General features: G+C 55.3%; 1 protein-coding gene across 1 annotated transcript; it reads right to left on the bottom strand.

The window, feature by feature from the left end:
- Positions 1-6,924: 6,924 nt before the first annotated feature.
- Positions 6,925-14,247, bottom strand: PARP10 (poly(ADP-ribose) polymerase family member 10). Its single transcript, XM_039364642.1, has 10 exons — positions 13,917-14,247; positions 13,062-13,307; positions 12,243-12,479; positions 11,300-12,144; positions 10,860-11,072; positions 10,605-10,728; positions 9,509-10,432; positions 9,222-9,355; positions 8,748-8,922; positions 6,925-7,984 (listed from the first exon to the last, which is right to left on the bottom strand). The coding sequence occupies exons 1-10, from the start codon at positions 14,089-14,091 to the stop codon at positions 7,647-7,649; spliced, it is 3,411 nt and encodes a 1,136-aa protein (XP_039220576.1). The 5' UTR covers positions 14,092-14,247; the 3' UTR covers positions 6,925-7,646.
- Positions 14,248-15,452: the final 1,205 nt, after the last annotated feature.

The raw sequence follows: 15,452 nt of genomic DNA, 5'->3' as shown, positions 1-15,452 counted from the left end.
ATGTTTTTCTTGTCAACCAGACATCGCCCAATCTTCCCTCTCTCTGAATTTAATTGGTTTCCTAAATAAAGCACTGTGCACTTACCGCTGTTAAATTCCACTCTGTTTTGGTCAGTCCATTTAGTTAGCTTCTAAATTTTATTTGAACTTTTAAAAATAATGTCCAATTTTGTATCACTTGGCAACCATTCCTTCTATGTCATCTATATTATAAAGGGAAACATAGAAAGAATTATAGGATGCAAAAGTGATCTTTGCAAAGTTTGAATTGAAGAAACCTTTATGTATCCACTTAATTGTGATGCCCTCCAAGCCATACCTAAAAGAATCATTAATTAAAATCTTGTGAGTTACACTCCTTCGTCAAACAGGGTGCAAAAAACCCCAATTATGTATATAGCATTCCCACAGTCTGCTAAGGCAAGGCTTTTCAACCTTTTCACCCATTGTACCACTTTTAGGGTATGGCAACATCCAAATACCACCAGTCGCCTAGCAAAGGGTCAAAAACGTGATGACCCAAAAAAAAAAGGAAAAAAGTGATAAAAGTACAGGTAGTCCTTGACTTACAACAGTTTGCTTAGTGACTGTTCGAAGTTACAATGGCACTGAAAAAAGTGCCCCCCAAGCCACAGCCGAGCAAGACACCTGTCCCCCTCCCCCGTGGCTCTCTTCCTCCTGTTTGAGGTTTTCATAGTTGTGAGCATTTCTGTTGAGTGGGGTGGGGGTGTTTGGTTTTTACTCCCCCCCCCCGTCTGCTGGGTGGTTGCAGCAGTTTTTGGTAACTTCACATGACCCTGGGACACTGTGACCCTCATAAATATGAATCAGTTGGCTAGCATCTGAATGTAAATCACAAGACCCTGGAGATGCTGCAACATTCCAGCTGATCGGAGCTTCTTCAGGGCTCAGCAGAAGCACCAGGATCAGTGCTGCTTTCCAGCTGATTGGTGCTTCTGGGCTCAGCAGAAGCGCTAGGATCAGGGCTCAGCTCCAGCTGGCGCTGCCACTAAGCCCTGACAGCCCTGAAGAAGCGCCAATCAGCTGGAAAGAGGCACTGATCCTGGTGCTTCCGCTGAGCCCTGACAGCACTGTAGCTCCAGCCCTCTCTCGCTCAGGCTTGTGTGGTGCTATCATTCCCCTCCCCCGCTACTTTTCTAGGATGGTCGCGTACCACCTGCCAGGTGCCAATGTACCACAGGTAGGACCCGTACCACTGGTTGAAAAGCCCTGCGCTAAGGAAATTATCCAACTAAAAAATAAGATTTGTTTATGGACTCCGTTGTTTTCAATCTGTTTACGGATTCATTGCTTGAAGATTTTTCAAACATTCTTCTCAGCCTTATAGTTCTTGGACCTTGTCTCCCATTCTTGAAAATCAGGATATTTGCAGGTCGGGGCTACTTCACCAAAACTTCAGAATTTCTGAAAGAGACCAGCAAGATTTACCTTTGATCCTTTAGCCTCCTGCAGTAAGCTGTTACTCATCTAATCCTGGGGATTTAAACTAATCCACCTTAAAGCTGAAGCCTTAACAAACTGAAGCTTCAATTCTGACCCTTTAGCCTGCTTTTCAAATTTTTCTGGTGAAAAGCATAACTTTCTGATTTGCTAGTTTAAACAAAGTAAAATAGAAGCTGAATAGCTCTTGATTTCACCACTGCTGGCCTTCTCAGCTGAGCAGCTGCTGGACTGGCTCTCCGGCCTTCGGTGGGACCCCTCCGAGGCAGCCCCACTGGACGGGACCAGCGTGGCAGGGCCATTCTCCCCCCTCCCTCCCACACTTCTTCTCTGGCTGGCCCGCCGGATCCCTTCCGACCGGGGGGGGGGCTGCAGAGGAGAAAAGACGCCGAAGGGGCCGGGGGTCTCTCTGTCAGTGGAAGGGCACAACAGCTCCCCCCCCGGTTTAGCAGAAGCCGGAGAAAGGAAGGCCAAGCTGGGGAACGGGCTGGGTGCAGCTGGGGGGGGCGGAGAATCCCCCCCACCCCCGTGGGAGGGGCAAGGCTCGGAACGCGCCGGCTGCTCCGCGCCCAGCCCCTCCCTCCCCCCTCCCAGCCAAGGGAGGCTGGGCACGCTCAAGGCAGGAGGGCGCCGCCGGCACCCGCGCAGCCAGCCTCGCCCAAAAGCCACTGCCGATCAAAGGGCCAGAAAGCACCCCGGAAGCCCGGCCGCGTCCTCGGAGCTCCACCGAGCCCTTTGCGCTGCCCACCGCGGGGCTCAGCCCCAGGAAGAGCGTCCCCCCCCCGCCTGACCCCCTTCTGCGCATGCTCTGTGCCTTTTGCTCCGGGCGGAGGGGTGCACGTGGTGCTCCTGCCCCCTGCTGGCCAAGCCGCCTTCCAGCAGCGGAGGGGGCCAGGGATGCCAGATCCGGGCTCGCGGAGGGAAGGGTCGAGGCTCGGCTCCAGGTTGCTCTGCCCCCCCCCCTTTCGGAAAAGCTGCCTCCATGGAAAGCAGCCGCCGCAGCCAGGATCCGCCCGGGGGGGGGGAGGGACAGCGCCCCTTTGCTCCGCACCGCCCTGGTCCTTTGGGCAGGGAGAGAGGGAGGGGGCGCAGCATGACTCCCCCGCCGTTTGTAGGGACATTTTGGGGAGGGGCTTAACTTGCTTTCAGTTTGTTGTGCAGCGGCGGGGGGGGGGACGAGAGGGAGAGGCCGCCGGTCTTCTCCTTTGAGCAGCACCGACTTCCTAGCCAGAGTTCCCCCCCCCCCGGGGCCCCATTTGGGAATGCCCGGGCATCAGTCTCGGGGAGGGGCAGGGCAAAAAGTCTCCGCACCCCTGCACAAGAGAGCCAGCCCCAAAGCCCGGCCAGATGCTCGGGGCCCCTCTGCCCGGGGTCCCGGAGGCAGCGCCCCGCCTCGTTTCCCTTTTCACACAGTTGTTTTTCTGTTGTTTGGAACTCTCCCCCCCCCCCGGCCGCCGCCAGATGTTCCGCCAGCCATGAGCAATCCGGGAAGAAGGGCCCCCGGGGACCCGGGCATTTCCTCGCCCGGCACACAAAGTCACGGACCTGCCGGCCTCGCCTCCGCCCCGCGCTTGGCTCTGCCCCAGGAAAGAACGGGCCCCCGCCTGGAGCGCCCCCTCCCGGCCGAGGAGAGTAGGCGGGCGGGCTGCCTGGAAGGGAGCGGTGGGCGCGCTCAGGACCCCGTTGCCTCCCTCCGTGGGGCGCTCGGCGAGTCCTGGCCCGGGCATCGGCGGCTTCGCCTGGAGAGCGGGGCGCTCTTGGGGCATCGGCTTCCCCACCCCGGAGGCCTGAATATGGGTTCCTGCCCTGAGCAAGGAGTGGGGCCAGACGGCCTCAAGGCTGCCTTGCCGCGGTTGGCCTGAAGATGGTGCGTGCTGTGTCCTTCCTCCGCTCTGGGTTTATGAAACTCCTGAACTCCAGGGCTCGGTTTGCTCCCTCTGTTTTCATTGACACCAGGAAGCCCGTGTAATAGGGTAGTCATGTTTTCTCTATTGTTCCTGTTGCTTCCCCTTCAGTTAAATCTAATTGGTCAGACTAATCACGTCAACGTTAATGAACTTTCTCTATAGAATCTTGGAAGTTGTGCAGTTTCCCGTCAGCTGCCCCCTTCCTCTCGCCTGAGCTTCCATGCTGTGGTGACCGCCTGCCTTCAGCCGTGGGAAGGGGGGGGCTGCTTGGGGGGAAAGTGAAAGTGACTGCAGCTTGGGGGGAAAAGATCTCTCTCTCTCTCTCTCTCTCACACACACACACACACTGTCAGAATCCAATTATATTTCATCTTTAAATTATCAAATATAGAAACTCCCAATTCTGCCTTCTCTGGATTCTGCCATAAGAGGGAGAGAAGGGGGAGAACAAAGGGGCTTTATGGCCCTCACTTCCTTCTTTACACTTCAAAGAGCTGAATGCTGAATGTGTGTTTATTGTAACCTCGAAGCGTTAACATACCAAAGGAGGGTAGTTGCCTTTCATGTAGTTATCTGAAGTCCCCATGCAGACGGAAGAAAGAAGAAAGGGGGTGGAATTGTGATACTTGAAACTATCACTGGAAGGGGGGTTGATTGGGTGGGACTACTGGGGAACCCCTTAAAACCTTGAATGGAAGAGCTTGAACCCCAAGTCCTGTCTAGCATGCCTGCAACCATTTTCTCTTAATAAAGGATTCCTGTTGGAAGAATTATTCCAAGAGTTCTGTCTTCTTAAGATGCAAAGTGGGGTGGGTCCTTACACACACACACACACACACACAGCTTACTGCTTTAAGGGCACCCAGCTAGGTGGTGGCAGCTGCATACCCAACCTGTGCTTGAAGTGACCACTCTCAAAACATCTTGCTTGAACCTGATTTTGTGTGTGTGCGTCTAAGGGAGGAAAAAAATGGACTTAGGAATATTGGTGTGTGATACTCAGTTCTGGCAATGCAGTTCTGCAATGCACTCAATAAAAATACACCTTTTTCAATAAACGGAGCCAAGGACCACATCTCTGACAGGGCCGCCCAGATCACAGAATGTGCAGGAGAAGTGATTAAACCATCCTCCAGGCTGGCCTCTTCTTAAACCACCAAGATGGAGAACCCACAACTTCCCTAAGGAGATGGATGCCCATTTTTTCTCTACCTAATTTTTGTGGCCATGCCCTCTTCTTTGTAGCACCTTCTAATGTATACGAACCCTGACATCAGGTGTCTCCTCAGTCTTCTCTTTTGTCAGGCCAAACACACAAGGTGACACAAGGTTTTTCTAGTGCGGGGATGTGTTGCCAACTTTCAAGTCTTGTGGACCAACTCCCAGCACTACGAAGTCTCAGTGCAACTGCTATTCCTCTGGAAGCGGAGAGAGCGCGAGGGGAAAGAGGGCCAAGTTGCTCTGCTTTATCAGCAGACAGCCAGAACACGCAAAGATGAAGTCAGGAAAGCAAAGGCTCAGAATAAACAAAGAATTGCAGGAGAAGCCAAGGCTAATAAAAAAAAGTTTCTTTCAACATATTAATAACAAGAAAAAAAGTCAAGGAACCTGAAGGTCCACTAAAGAGAGAAGATGGCAAGGAAGTAACAAGCAATAGGGAGAAAACAGAGCTGCTTAACTCATTCTTTGCATCAGTCTTCACACAAAAAGAAATTATAGCCCAACACACCCAAAAAAAAAAAAACCAACACTGCAAAAGACATACTGGAAACAAATATCAAAATAAGCAAGAGAATGGTAAGAGAACACCTATCCAACCTTGACGAATCTCAGAACCACTGCACCATATCTTTCAAAAATCCATGGGCATTGGGGAAGCACCTGAGGATTGGAAAAGGGCTGATGTGGTTCCCATCTTCAAGAAAGGAGAAAAAAAAACAGACCCAGAAAACTATAGACCAATCAGTCTGACATCAATATCTGAGAAGATCTTGGAAAAGATTAAAAAAATATCTGTGAACAACTAGAAGCAAACAAAGTTATAGCTAGTATCCGGCACGGGTTTGTCAAAAAGATCATGCCAAGCCAATCTTATTTCATTCTTTGATAAAGTGAATAAATTAGTAGACCAGCGAAACGCTGTGGACACAGTATACTTAGACTCCAGTAAGGCATTTGACAAAGTAGGCCACAACCTACTTCTTGGCAAGCTAGAAAAATGTGGAATACAGTAGACAACATCACTACCAGATGGATCTGTAGCTGGCTGACAAACTGTACTCGGCAAGTAGTCCTTAATGGCACCACATCCACAAGTAAGCAGTGGGGTACCACAGGCTCCGTCTTAGGCCCAGGACTCTTCAATATCTTCATGAATGACTTAGATGGGGGAATAAAAGGGAACATTTAATTTGGAGATGACACCAAACTGGCAGGAAGACAAGCTCATTATCCAAAAGGATCTTGACAAACTTGAATGATGAGCCTTATCCAACAAAATGAAATTTAATGGGGAGAAGAGCTAAGTTTTACAGTTAGGGACGAAAAATCAAAGGTACAAGTACAGACTGGGCGAGACCTGCTCAAAAACAGCAACTGTGAGAGGGACCTTGGAGTCCTAGTGGACGATCACTTGACTATGAGCCAGCAGTGTGCAGCAGCAGCAGCCAAAAATGCTAATAAAATCCTGGGTTGTATAAACAAGGCATAGAATCGAGATCACGGTAAGTATTATTACTGCATTATCAAACCTTAGTGAGGCCACACCTGGAATACTACAGCCAATTTTGGTCACCATACTACAATAAGGATGTTGGGACTTTGGAAAAAGTTCAGAGAAGAGCAACTAAGATGATCAAAGTCCTGGGGGACTTGGCTGCAGGACTTGGGTTTGGCTAGTCTAAAGAAAAGAAGAAATAAGGGAGACAAGATAGCAGTATTCCAGTATTTGAGGGGCTGCCACCAAGAAGAGGGGGTCATGTTCTTCACCAAAGCAGCAGAGGGCAGGACGAGAGACAGTGGATGGAAACTGACCAAAGAGAAAAGCAACCTGGAATTAAGGAGAAACATCCTAACAGTGAGGACAATTAACCAGCGGAACAGCTTGTCCCCAGAAATCGTGGGCGCTCCATCACTGGAGGTTTTTAAGAAGAGACCACTAGTTACATTCACCTGTCTGAGACGGTATAGGTTCTCCTGCTTGAGCAGGGGGCTGGACTCGCAGACTCCAAGGGTCTGTTCTATTCCGTTCCGTTCCTATTCCTGTTCTGTTGCCAATTTGGTCCAGTAGCGAAGGCTAGAAACCAGGAGATGGCCAGTTCTAGTTCTTAGCATGAAAACTGGCTGGGTGACCTTGGGCCATCACGCTCTCTCAGCCCGCAATGCCAGGATTAGGCAACAAGCCGGTTGATCAATTCCTGTCACAACTAATGGATCAACTCTCAGTTGATCTGAAAAAAATGTGAACTCTGTACTTTCAGGAAAATGATAGGAAGAAAAAAATCATACACTGTTAATACTATTCAAAAATTTGGAATTGAAAACTGAATTTTCAAGGTTTGAGGGAGAATTGAACAATTGTTCGATTTTATCTCAGCAGTTGGACTTTACATTGCTTACAGGCTCTGGATGTATTCTGCTCAGACTGTTACCAAAGAGTCAAGAATGCAACGACGGAAGGGCCTGCATTAGATTTTAAGGATTGGTTAGATTAAATCTGGCAACTCTGTCCTTAAATTGGTTCTTTTTTTGACAAAAATTAAAAACTTTGATTCTGGCTGGTCAAAGTTCAATTTCTTGTTGAAAAACTGAATATACTAATTTGCACATCGACGGGTTGTAAAAAAGAAAATAGAATATTTTCTTTCTTTTCTCCTGCCCTTTTTGTGTTTCGTATTTTATAGCTGATTTTCTTTAATCAAGTTCTATGTTTATTTTTATTCCCATCTGTAGCTTTAAAGAAAACAACCAGTTATTTTAAAAAAGGGGGGGAAGCGCCTGAAGAGCAGGAGGCCTGTGTGTTACTTAGGTGACACAATCATCCCCTGGGGGCTGCCTGGAGGACCTCAGTGAGGGAGCCCTCCAAACGCTGCCCCACGGCCCACCATCCAGGAAGAGGGGGGAGGTGGGGGCTTCTGGTAGTCTGTGGTGGGCACCGCCCGGCTTTGCCCCCTGTGAACCGTTCCCACTGCAGAGCCACATTGTCCTCCCTAGCTCTGCCCTTGCCCGCCGAGCAATCCCGCTAGCTCAAGAACTCCCCTGCGGAAAACCGGCTGCCCTTCACCAGGGCGACAAGCGGGCAGTCTGAGGAGGCCTCCTCTTTGACTCCACCCACCGACAGGTGATGAGGTATTCGGGGTACGCCTGGGTGTCGTTGAAGATGACAAACATGGAAGGCTCGCTCAGGTTGTCCACCGTGCTGTCGTACCGCCGGAGGGCGGCATCTCCTTCCCGTAGAGGCGGGGCTCGCATGCTGGCGTTGCCCACTGTGTAGTCCCCGACCAGCGTCCGGGTCACAAAGATGTATTTGTTGCCATCAGGGCTGCAAGGGGAATACCGATCCTGCGCCGAGAGAAATGCCTTGACCGCAAAGTAGACGCCGTGGCCATAGAGTGTGGCTGGCAATAGGGGAAGGGAAAGGAGTTATTCAATCAGTGGCCAGCACAGAGCAAGGTAAACTTATGTAAAATAAGCAAAAGCGTCCAGACAGATCGGAATACAGTGAATAATCTACCACAAATGTACGGACATTTATAGAGATTATATGACAAATCTCTAACGTCTATTAAGGTATGAAAATTCAAACAAAAGACAAAGGATCAGTTATCCCGCCACATTACAACTAACAAAACATATCATGCAAGGTCTAGTTCTGAATAATGCAGAATAAATATCTCACGTATAAAGTTGTGGAGCGCTGACTTTGCCCTCTCAGACATGGGGAGTGTGCCCACCAGCCCCTTCAGAGTCTCTCAGACAGTTGCTGGCAAAGAGGACGCGAGGCCTGAGCCAGGCCAGCAGCTAACGGGGCCTTCAAGAGCCCTTCAAGAGGCCAAATGCAGAAAAGCAACCTTCACGCCATCTTGTCCACTCTTTCTCTGTCTAGAGACGGGCTGGGCATTGACTGGTGCCGGGCACCTCAGCGAGCCACTTGCCTTAGGCTGGCATTGGCACCCTCGGATCCTAAGGCTGGTAGAGCCACCTTCAAGCCACCCCAGTGATCCAGCTTCCATACAGCGAGCTCTTAGATGTTTTTCAGAAGAAACCAGAATGGATATGGGCACCCCCCCAGGACTAGCCAGACAGCCAGCGCAGAGGGTGCCCCCTTGCCCCCCCTTAGAGCCCCCAAGGAGGGGTTCCTTTCCATGCAGCCAAACTGACCATTCTTGCCAGAAAAGCTGCGGTTGAATCCGTGCTGCCAGATCTCATGGCTGGACTGCTCTGTTGTACCGTGGTACAGGATCCGCTCCACTGCCCGATCCCCACAGGCCTTCTCCATGGCAGCCTTCTTCAGCTGGTATTGCTGGTAAAGCAGTGGGTGCATCACCTTCTCTAGCTGCCAAGTAGGAAGCAGACGAGTCAGCCCCACGTCCAGCTTGTTTCCCCTCCCTGCCACACCGGCCACGTTCAGCTTGGGGGACCAGGGCCCGCTTGATCCCAAACCTGAGCTGCCTCCAGCATCACCCCCTTTCTCGTTCAGAATCCCCACCCGAGGGACCGCAGGCACCTTGCTGAGACCCCACCATCCAGCCTCAAGGCCAGATAGGGCTCTGCTCTGCCTCCACGTCTCCGGGATGGGGTCTGCGGCCTGCAAGTGCTGCCCCTCTGCTGAAAGGGATGGAGACAAACAGCCACCTTGACAATCCAGATCTTGCGGTGAAGCCCATCCAGAGTGTCGTAGAAGTGTTGGACGGTCCTCTGAAACTCCTCCGAGTCCTCAGTCAGTGGAAGCAGCTTTACTTCGCCCTCAGCTGTGGGGTCTAGCAGAGCTGCAGAGAAGCACAGTCCATGAAGAGACAGCTGCTATCCCCCCCCCCCCAAGACCAGGCGGGGGCACGCTGCATGGCCAAGGAGGCCTGTGCTGCCACAGAACAGGGGCACCAGAAACCCGTCGGGAGAGACACACTGCGTAGGGCATCTACCTGTGGAAGCAAGTGGCAGCTGGAGTTCTGTGCGGCCAATGGGCAGAGTGCGGCTGTTGCCAACATCATACTCCTCCATCCGCTCAAAGTCCACAGCAAAAGGCCGCCCATCGAAGAACATCTCCATGCGCTTGTGGCCGCGGCACCATGCTTGCTCCAGCAAGGTGCTGGCCTGGGCCGAATAGGGGGTGGGAAAGCCCTGCTCCGAGGGCTCCCAGCGGACCCAGCGGGCATCCCCATAACCCACGGCCACCTCCGTGTGCAGCAGCCGGGCCAGCAGCAGGGCGAGGTCTCGGGTGGCGGCCACAGGGTAGTCCAGGAAGCCCGACACAGTGGCCACGGAGCCAGCGAGCGTGATGCTCACTGCATGCTTCCTCTCCAGGTAGGTCAGGTAGTCCAGGCAGAGAGCGGGCAGGGACAGGAGGGCCTCATTCTGCACCTTTTCCTCCCGCAGCTGCACACGCAGGGCACACTCCAGCTCCTGCACCACAGCCTCTGCCTCCTCCTCCAAGGCGGTGTAGACCTCCAAACGGGTTGCACCCGCGGTCTCCAGAGAGGCCCTCATGACAGACAGGATGTCGGCATCTGAACTGGAGGGCTGCTCCTGCTTGAAGGAGCGCAGAGAGAGCTCAGTGGCAAGCTCCATCTCCTCCATCTCCTGCCGAGCACTGTCCATGGACTGCTGGATGGCCAGGAGCAGCTGCGCGTCCTCGTCCTCCTCCACTGCCATGCTCGGAATGGGGCCTGGGACAGGCAAGGGCCCTTCTTCTATTGCGTCTAGGTCAGCCAAGCTGGTCTGCTGCTCGAAGGCAGGGGGAGCCTCTGCCAAAGGCTCCAGGGCTGTGTCTGTCTCCTCCTGTTCCCCTGCTGCGGGAAGAGCCACGCCGGGAGGCTGGAGGGCAGCCAGAAGGCCCTTGATCTCTTCTGTAAGGAGAGGGGGACCCAGCTGAGCAGAAAAGCAGCAACACAAGGGGGGCCTGCACAGAAAGGGGGAACCCTAAAGCTACCCCAACCTCCAACCTCAGAGCAGGAAGGGGAGGGCAGATGCCCCTTGCTGTCCTTCACCTCCAGGGGCGGACAGCTGGATAGATATTACCCAGGTTAGCTTCGCTTTGCCGGTTGGTCACCCCGACTGGGCTCTTTGGCTGCTGTTTGAGGCCACGCAGGGAATCTCGCTGGTATAGGACAGCAATTGGCTCCTGTGAGGTCTCCCATTCATGCTGAAGGGGGAGAGAGGTCCTTCAGAGGCAGCCCTCCGCTTTTCAAACTTTTCTCTCCCCTCCAGCTCAGCACTCTAGCCTCTGGCCCCGCTGCGCTTCCTGAGCCCTATCCCCTCCTCCAGGGTACACACTTGGGTCTCTGGGGAATGCCACTGGACGTGCTCCAGCCCAAAGGCACAGCGGAAGCTCCTCTCCAGGCCCTGCAGGATGGTCTGGCCACGCTCCTCCAACAAGAAGCGGCTCACACCAGGAAGATGCAACGCTACAGTCCGGACGCAGATGGCATGCAGCAGACTCTGAAGGAGGTCAGTCGCGGCTCGGCACGCCCAAGATTCACCGTTCAGCTGCACAAAAAGACACCGTGTGTATTTTCTCAAGCTAACTTGTTCTGTTTGACAAAAGGCTGGCAAAAGCAGGATCTGAACCCACCCCCTTCTTTGGCTACGGAAGTGGGCCTTTAGCCCAGTGCCCAAGGACCCATGGCAGCTGGCACAAGGGGGGACACTAAAGCAGGACAGAGCTGGCAAATGCTTGGCACCCAGAGTGTTGCAGGCAACTGCACTACATTTACCCGCAAGCCAGTGACCTCGGATCCTTCCAGGGGCAGCAGTGTGACATCAGTCAAGCCAGCCAGCATTTCTTGGCAATGGAGCTGAAGGTAATGAAGACGGCCAGGCTCCGTGGTCACCAGCATCTCATCCGGCAGGCAGTCCTGCAGGCCTCGCTTCAGCTCAGCCATGTTCTCCTCTTCCAGGCCAGGCAGGGTGAGGCCCTCCAGGTGCTCCCCATCTTCAGCCAGCTGCACGAGGCAGCAGCGCAGTCCCGCCTGCACCTGGGCCCAGCGAGGGGATGTCAAGGCCAGCAACTGCCTCTCGGACAACGGCAGGGAGATGGACCTGAGAAAGGAGTCCAGGAGGGAAGCGGCCAGCTGAGCCACAGAAGGCCTCAAGGCCACAACTAACACCTCCTCTGCGGTGGGAATGTAGCAGGCGCCCACCCCGCGCTCAGCAAGCTGTTCCGCCAGGTGCTCCTGCACATTTGCCCACTGCAAGAACTCACGCACCCAGGTTGAGGAGGGCAACCGCTCCTGCACCACTGCATGCAAGGCTGCCTGGATGTATTCCCGCAGCTGCTGCCGATGAACCGGATCCCCGCCTGAGATGTGCAGCCCAACCTCTCCGCAGTGAAGCACGCATTCGGGAGCAGAGGCCCCCAGCTCCTGCAGGACGCTCTTGGACTGCAGCAGGCGCCTTGTTGCTGCTTCCGGGATAGGAAGGGTGGTGCATGGGGCCGGCTCAGCTCCTCCTGCCTGCAGCTCTGATGCTGCCTCTGGGGGCTCCAGGAAGTCGTAGTGAGGGGAGACCTTCAGACGACCATCCGGGAGCTGATGGGGCTGCTTCAGTACCCGATCCACCACTGAGGGACACGAAGGCAGCAGGATCAGAGGATCAGCACCTCCTGGAAGCGGAGGCAGGAGACGTGCCGAAGCAGAACGCGTCTCGGGCAGTCCTCACCTGTGCGATCCTGAAAGGATACCACGGCCATCGTGCCTCCCAGGAGAAGCCGCACTGCCTGCAGGCGGCCCCCGCCACTCCGCCTGCTCTCAAAGTAGAGGGTCAGCACCTCTGGCTGCAGCTGGTTGCCGTGGTGACTCTGAACCAGGATGCTGTCTGTCTGCTCCACCCAGTCCAGCACCAGGCTGGCCCCGTCCAGTACCCGGCTTTGCACATGGTCCGCCAGCACCAAGAACTCTGCCAGGAAAGCAGAGGAATTCCATCAAGGCAGCCAAACCTTCAACTTTGCCCTAAGAACTGCCTTCCGTTAGCCTCCCTCCCAGCCCAGGCAGATTTCTGGGAAAAGATCTCCCACTCGGCTTTTCTGGGAATTTTAAGCAGGGGGGAGCCAAGTAACCTTCCTCCCTCTTTTGGAAAATGATGACACAACTAGAGGCCAGAGACCGGTTTCCAGGCCCGGCGAAGCCAGGAATCCCTGACAGATGACAGGCAACTTTGCTCATAATGCAGGATCCTTCCTGGTGGGCACACGATCCCAGCCGGCCAAAGGCAGCAGCCGAAGTGATCTACCCCAGTGTAGGACTGCAACATTTCGCCAGGCAGTGGCTTCTTTGTCACTTTTCATGTTTCTCCTGGTGTTTCTCCAGAGAGGGGGGAGAATATGGGGGCAGGTGCAGAGAAGAGGCTCGTGGCACCTAGTGGCAACCAGATTTGGGGTGCAGGAAGGCCCTGAAGGTGCCCATCTGGGAGGGAGCCTAAGGAAACTCCGCTGGCTGCATTTGGAGAGGGAGGGCGGGAAGGGGCGACCTCAGCAAGTACCTGCGTGGCTGAGCGCCGCCTGCAGCTGCACCAGCGCCTGGTCCCCGGCATGGCTGCGGTAGACGGAGTAAGCATCCCTCTCGCAATCCAGCATGTGCTCCACGTACAGTTCCACCAGCTCCAGGCTGCTTTGGGGGTTCAGGCCCTGGAGGACCAGCTTCCCATAATCCCGAGGAGCAGCAGGCTGGACCGTCAGCGGCACCCCTTGCAGGGCATGATCAGTTTTGGAGAGGACCCTCTGGGCATCTACGAGGGAGACAACCAGAAGGTGATTTCCAGAAGTGAAGTCCTCACCCCAGAGGCCGGCCAAGCTGCTACCATGGACAGGCCCAGCCAGAGCCCAAGCTGGCAGGCCCAGGTGACCCCCCCCCCAGGGCCTCAAACCCCTCAGAAGCCCAGAAGGGCCCAGCCAACTGTTTGGGGGAACCTGTCAGGGGCAAAGCTGGAGCACTAAAGAGCCCAGCCCTGTAGCCAGCTGGGTCCCTTGCACGGTGGACTATGCTTTCCATCATCCCCAACCACCTCAGTCATAGAACACATGGTATCTGTAGCCCAAGTATCTGCTGCTTTTGTAACTCCTGCTAAGCTCAATTGGTGTTAAGGTGTAGCCTCTGTGGCTTAGTGTACAGCACAAACCCACATATTGTGCGACTCCAAAGAACTGGACGGCACAGTAGGGTTAACCATGTCGTGAAAAGGCGGTTCCTAAGAGGGCAGCCGTTTTGCGAAAGCCACGGCGGAAGCGGGGCGACCCTTGGGGCTGCAGGCGAGCGCTGGGCGCGGAGATCCACTTCCGGCAGAGCAGCAGGGCCGTAAGGCGTTTCTCCCCAGCCTCCCTCCAGCCGCGACCCTCACCTTCGGCGCGCTCGAAAGTTAGAGTAGCGCAGCCGCCGCCCCTCCGCCGCCAGCTCTGCACCGGCCCGCCGCCCGAGCGCCGGCGGTTCTCGAAGTAAAACACCAGCAGCTCATCGGCCACGTCCGACGGGACCCCGAGCACCGCCACGGCGGCCGCCGCCGCCGCCGCCGCCATCGGAAAAACACAAGACTCTGCCCGGGAGGAGTGAGGGAGGCCAGGAGGGCGGAGGCACCGAAGTCCGCAGCTGGAGCCTCGCGGGAAACGAAAGCGAAACGGCCGCGCGAGGAAGAAGGGGCGACGCCGCAGCTGCCTTCCTCTCTCCCTCCGGACCGCCGCCCCGCCCCCTCCCCGCCCCGCCCCTGCAGGAGGGGTCGGACCTCGCCCAGGGGTGCCGCTGGACTCCAAGAGCCCCCCCCGGCCCTTTGCGACCACTGAGCTTCCCCGAGGGGGGGCGGGAGCGAGTGTCCGGTTGCTTCTTCACCAGGCTACGGAGCTATCTACAATTCCCAGCACCTCTGAACCCCAGATAAAGCAGCTAGAGCCCCGCTGCCCCGCCCCTCAGTCACGAAGCCCCGCCCTGGCGTGGAGAAGTGGAGCCCTACGAACACCCCTGACTTCGCTGTCGGGGCGCTGCTGTACCCGTTGCCTCGAGGCGGGGGGGGGAGAGAATACCTCAGGCGGAGGCTGGGCTGAGGGGCTGGGCTGGCTGCGCCCCCAAATGGGATCAGCAGGGGCAGGCGCGGTGAGAGGGGGCAGTGCCCCTTCAGAGCCCCGCGGCAGCCTCCGGCGGAGTCGCCCGGGCACAACCTCCCCCCTGGGTTGGCTGGCTCCCTGGCAGGGGGAGGCGGTGGCGCTGGGGGAGCGGCAGAAGATTGCCCGTTTCTGCCCCGGGACATCTAGTCGTGCACGGGAGCGTCAGGGTAGGGTGTAGAGGGGAAGGGGCAGCCATAGGAGGACCCTAGGACGCCCTTCCCCTCGGGCCCTTCCGCAGCGGAGGCCCTGGAGCTTTCCCAGTGCAGTCCTAGACTTCGGGAGGCGGCGGGGGGGGGGCTGAGCGCTTCCGAGAACCCCCCCAGAGCCTCGCCCTCTGCCGCCTCAGAGCCTCCCCAGGTGCGAGGCAAGGCCGCCGGCCAGGACCGAAGGCTTAAAAGGCCTGCCTGCTGACTGTTCCTCACTGCGGAAAGCAAAATAATTTCCCCAGGATTAACCAAGGTTTCCTTCTTCCTGCTGCCTTTGATGGGGCCAGAAGGGTTGTTGATCAAGGGCTGGGGAGGAAGAGCTGCTTGGGCTCCAAGGGCCTCTCCGAGGAAGCGAAGCGGTGGCAGTCTGCCGACCGATGTCCTCCATTGTGAGGGAAGATGTTTTCCAAGCCCAGCTTGGCATCTCCCCCTCAGCCCTTTCAGGTGGGCTCCACCTTCCCGTATTCCGAGGCTCCCGAGACTCTGCAGGGCTGAAATTATCTAGTGTGAATTCCTCTATTGCAGTTTTTATAGAGATATTTGTAAAATTTGCTTAGCAACTGCCTTCCCTAATTC

The sequence above is a fragment of the Crotalus tigris genome, unplaced genomic scaffold, assembly GCF_016545835.1.
Source record: "Crotalus tigris isolate CLP2741 ecotype Arizona unplaced genomic scaffold, ASM1654583v1 scf7180000019818.546109, whole genome shotgun sequence".
Lineage (NCBI taxonomy): Eukaryota > Metazoa > Chordata > Lepidosauria > Squamata > Viperidae > Crotalus > Crotalus tigris.
This window is presented reverse-complemented; position numbering and strand designations above follow the sequence as displayed.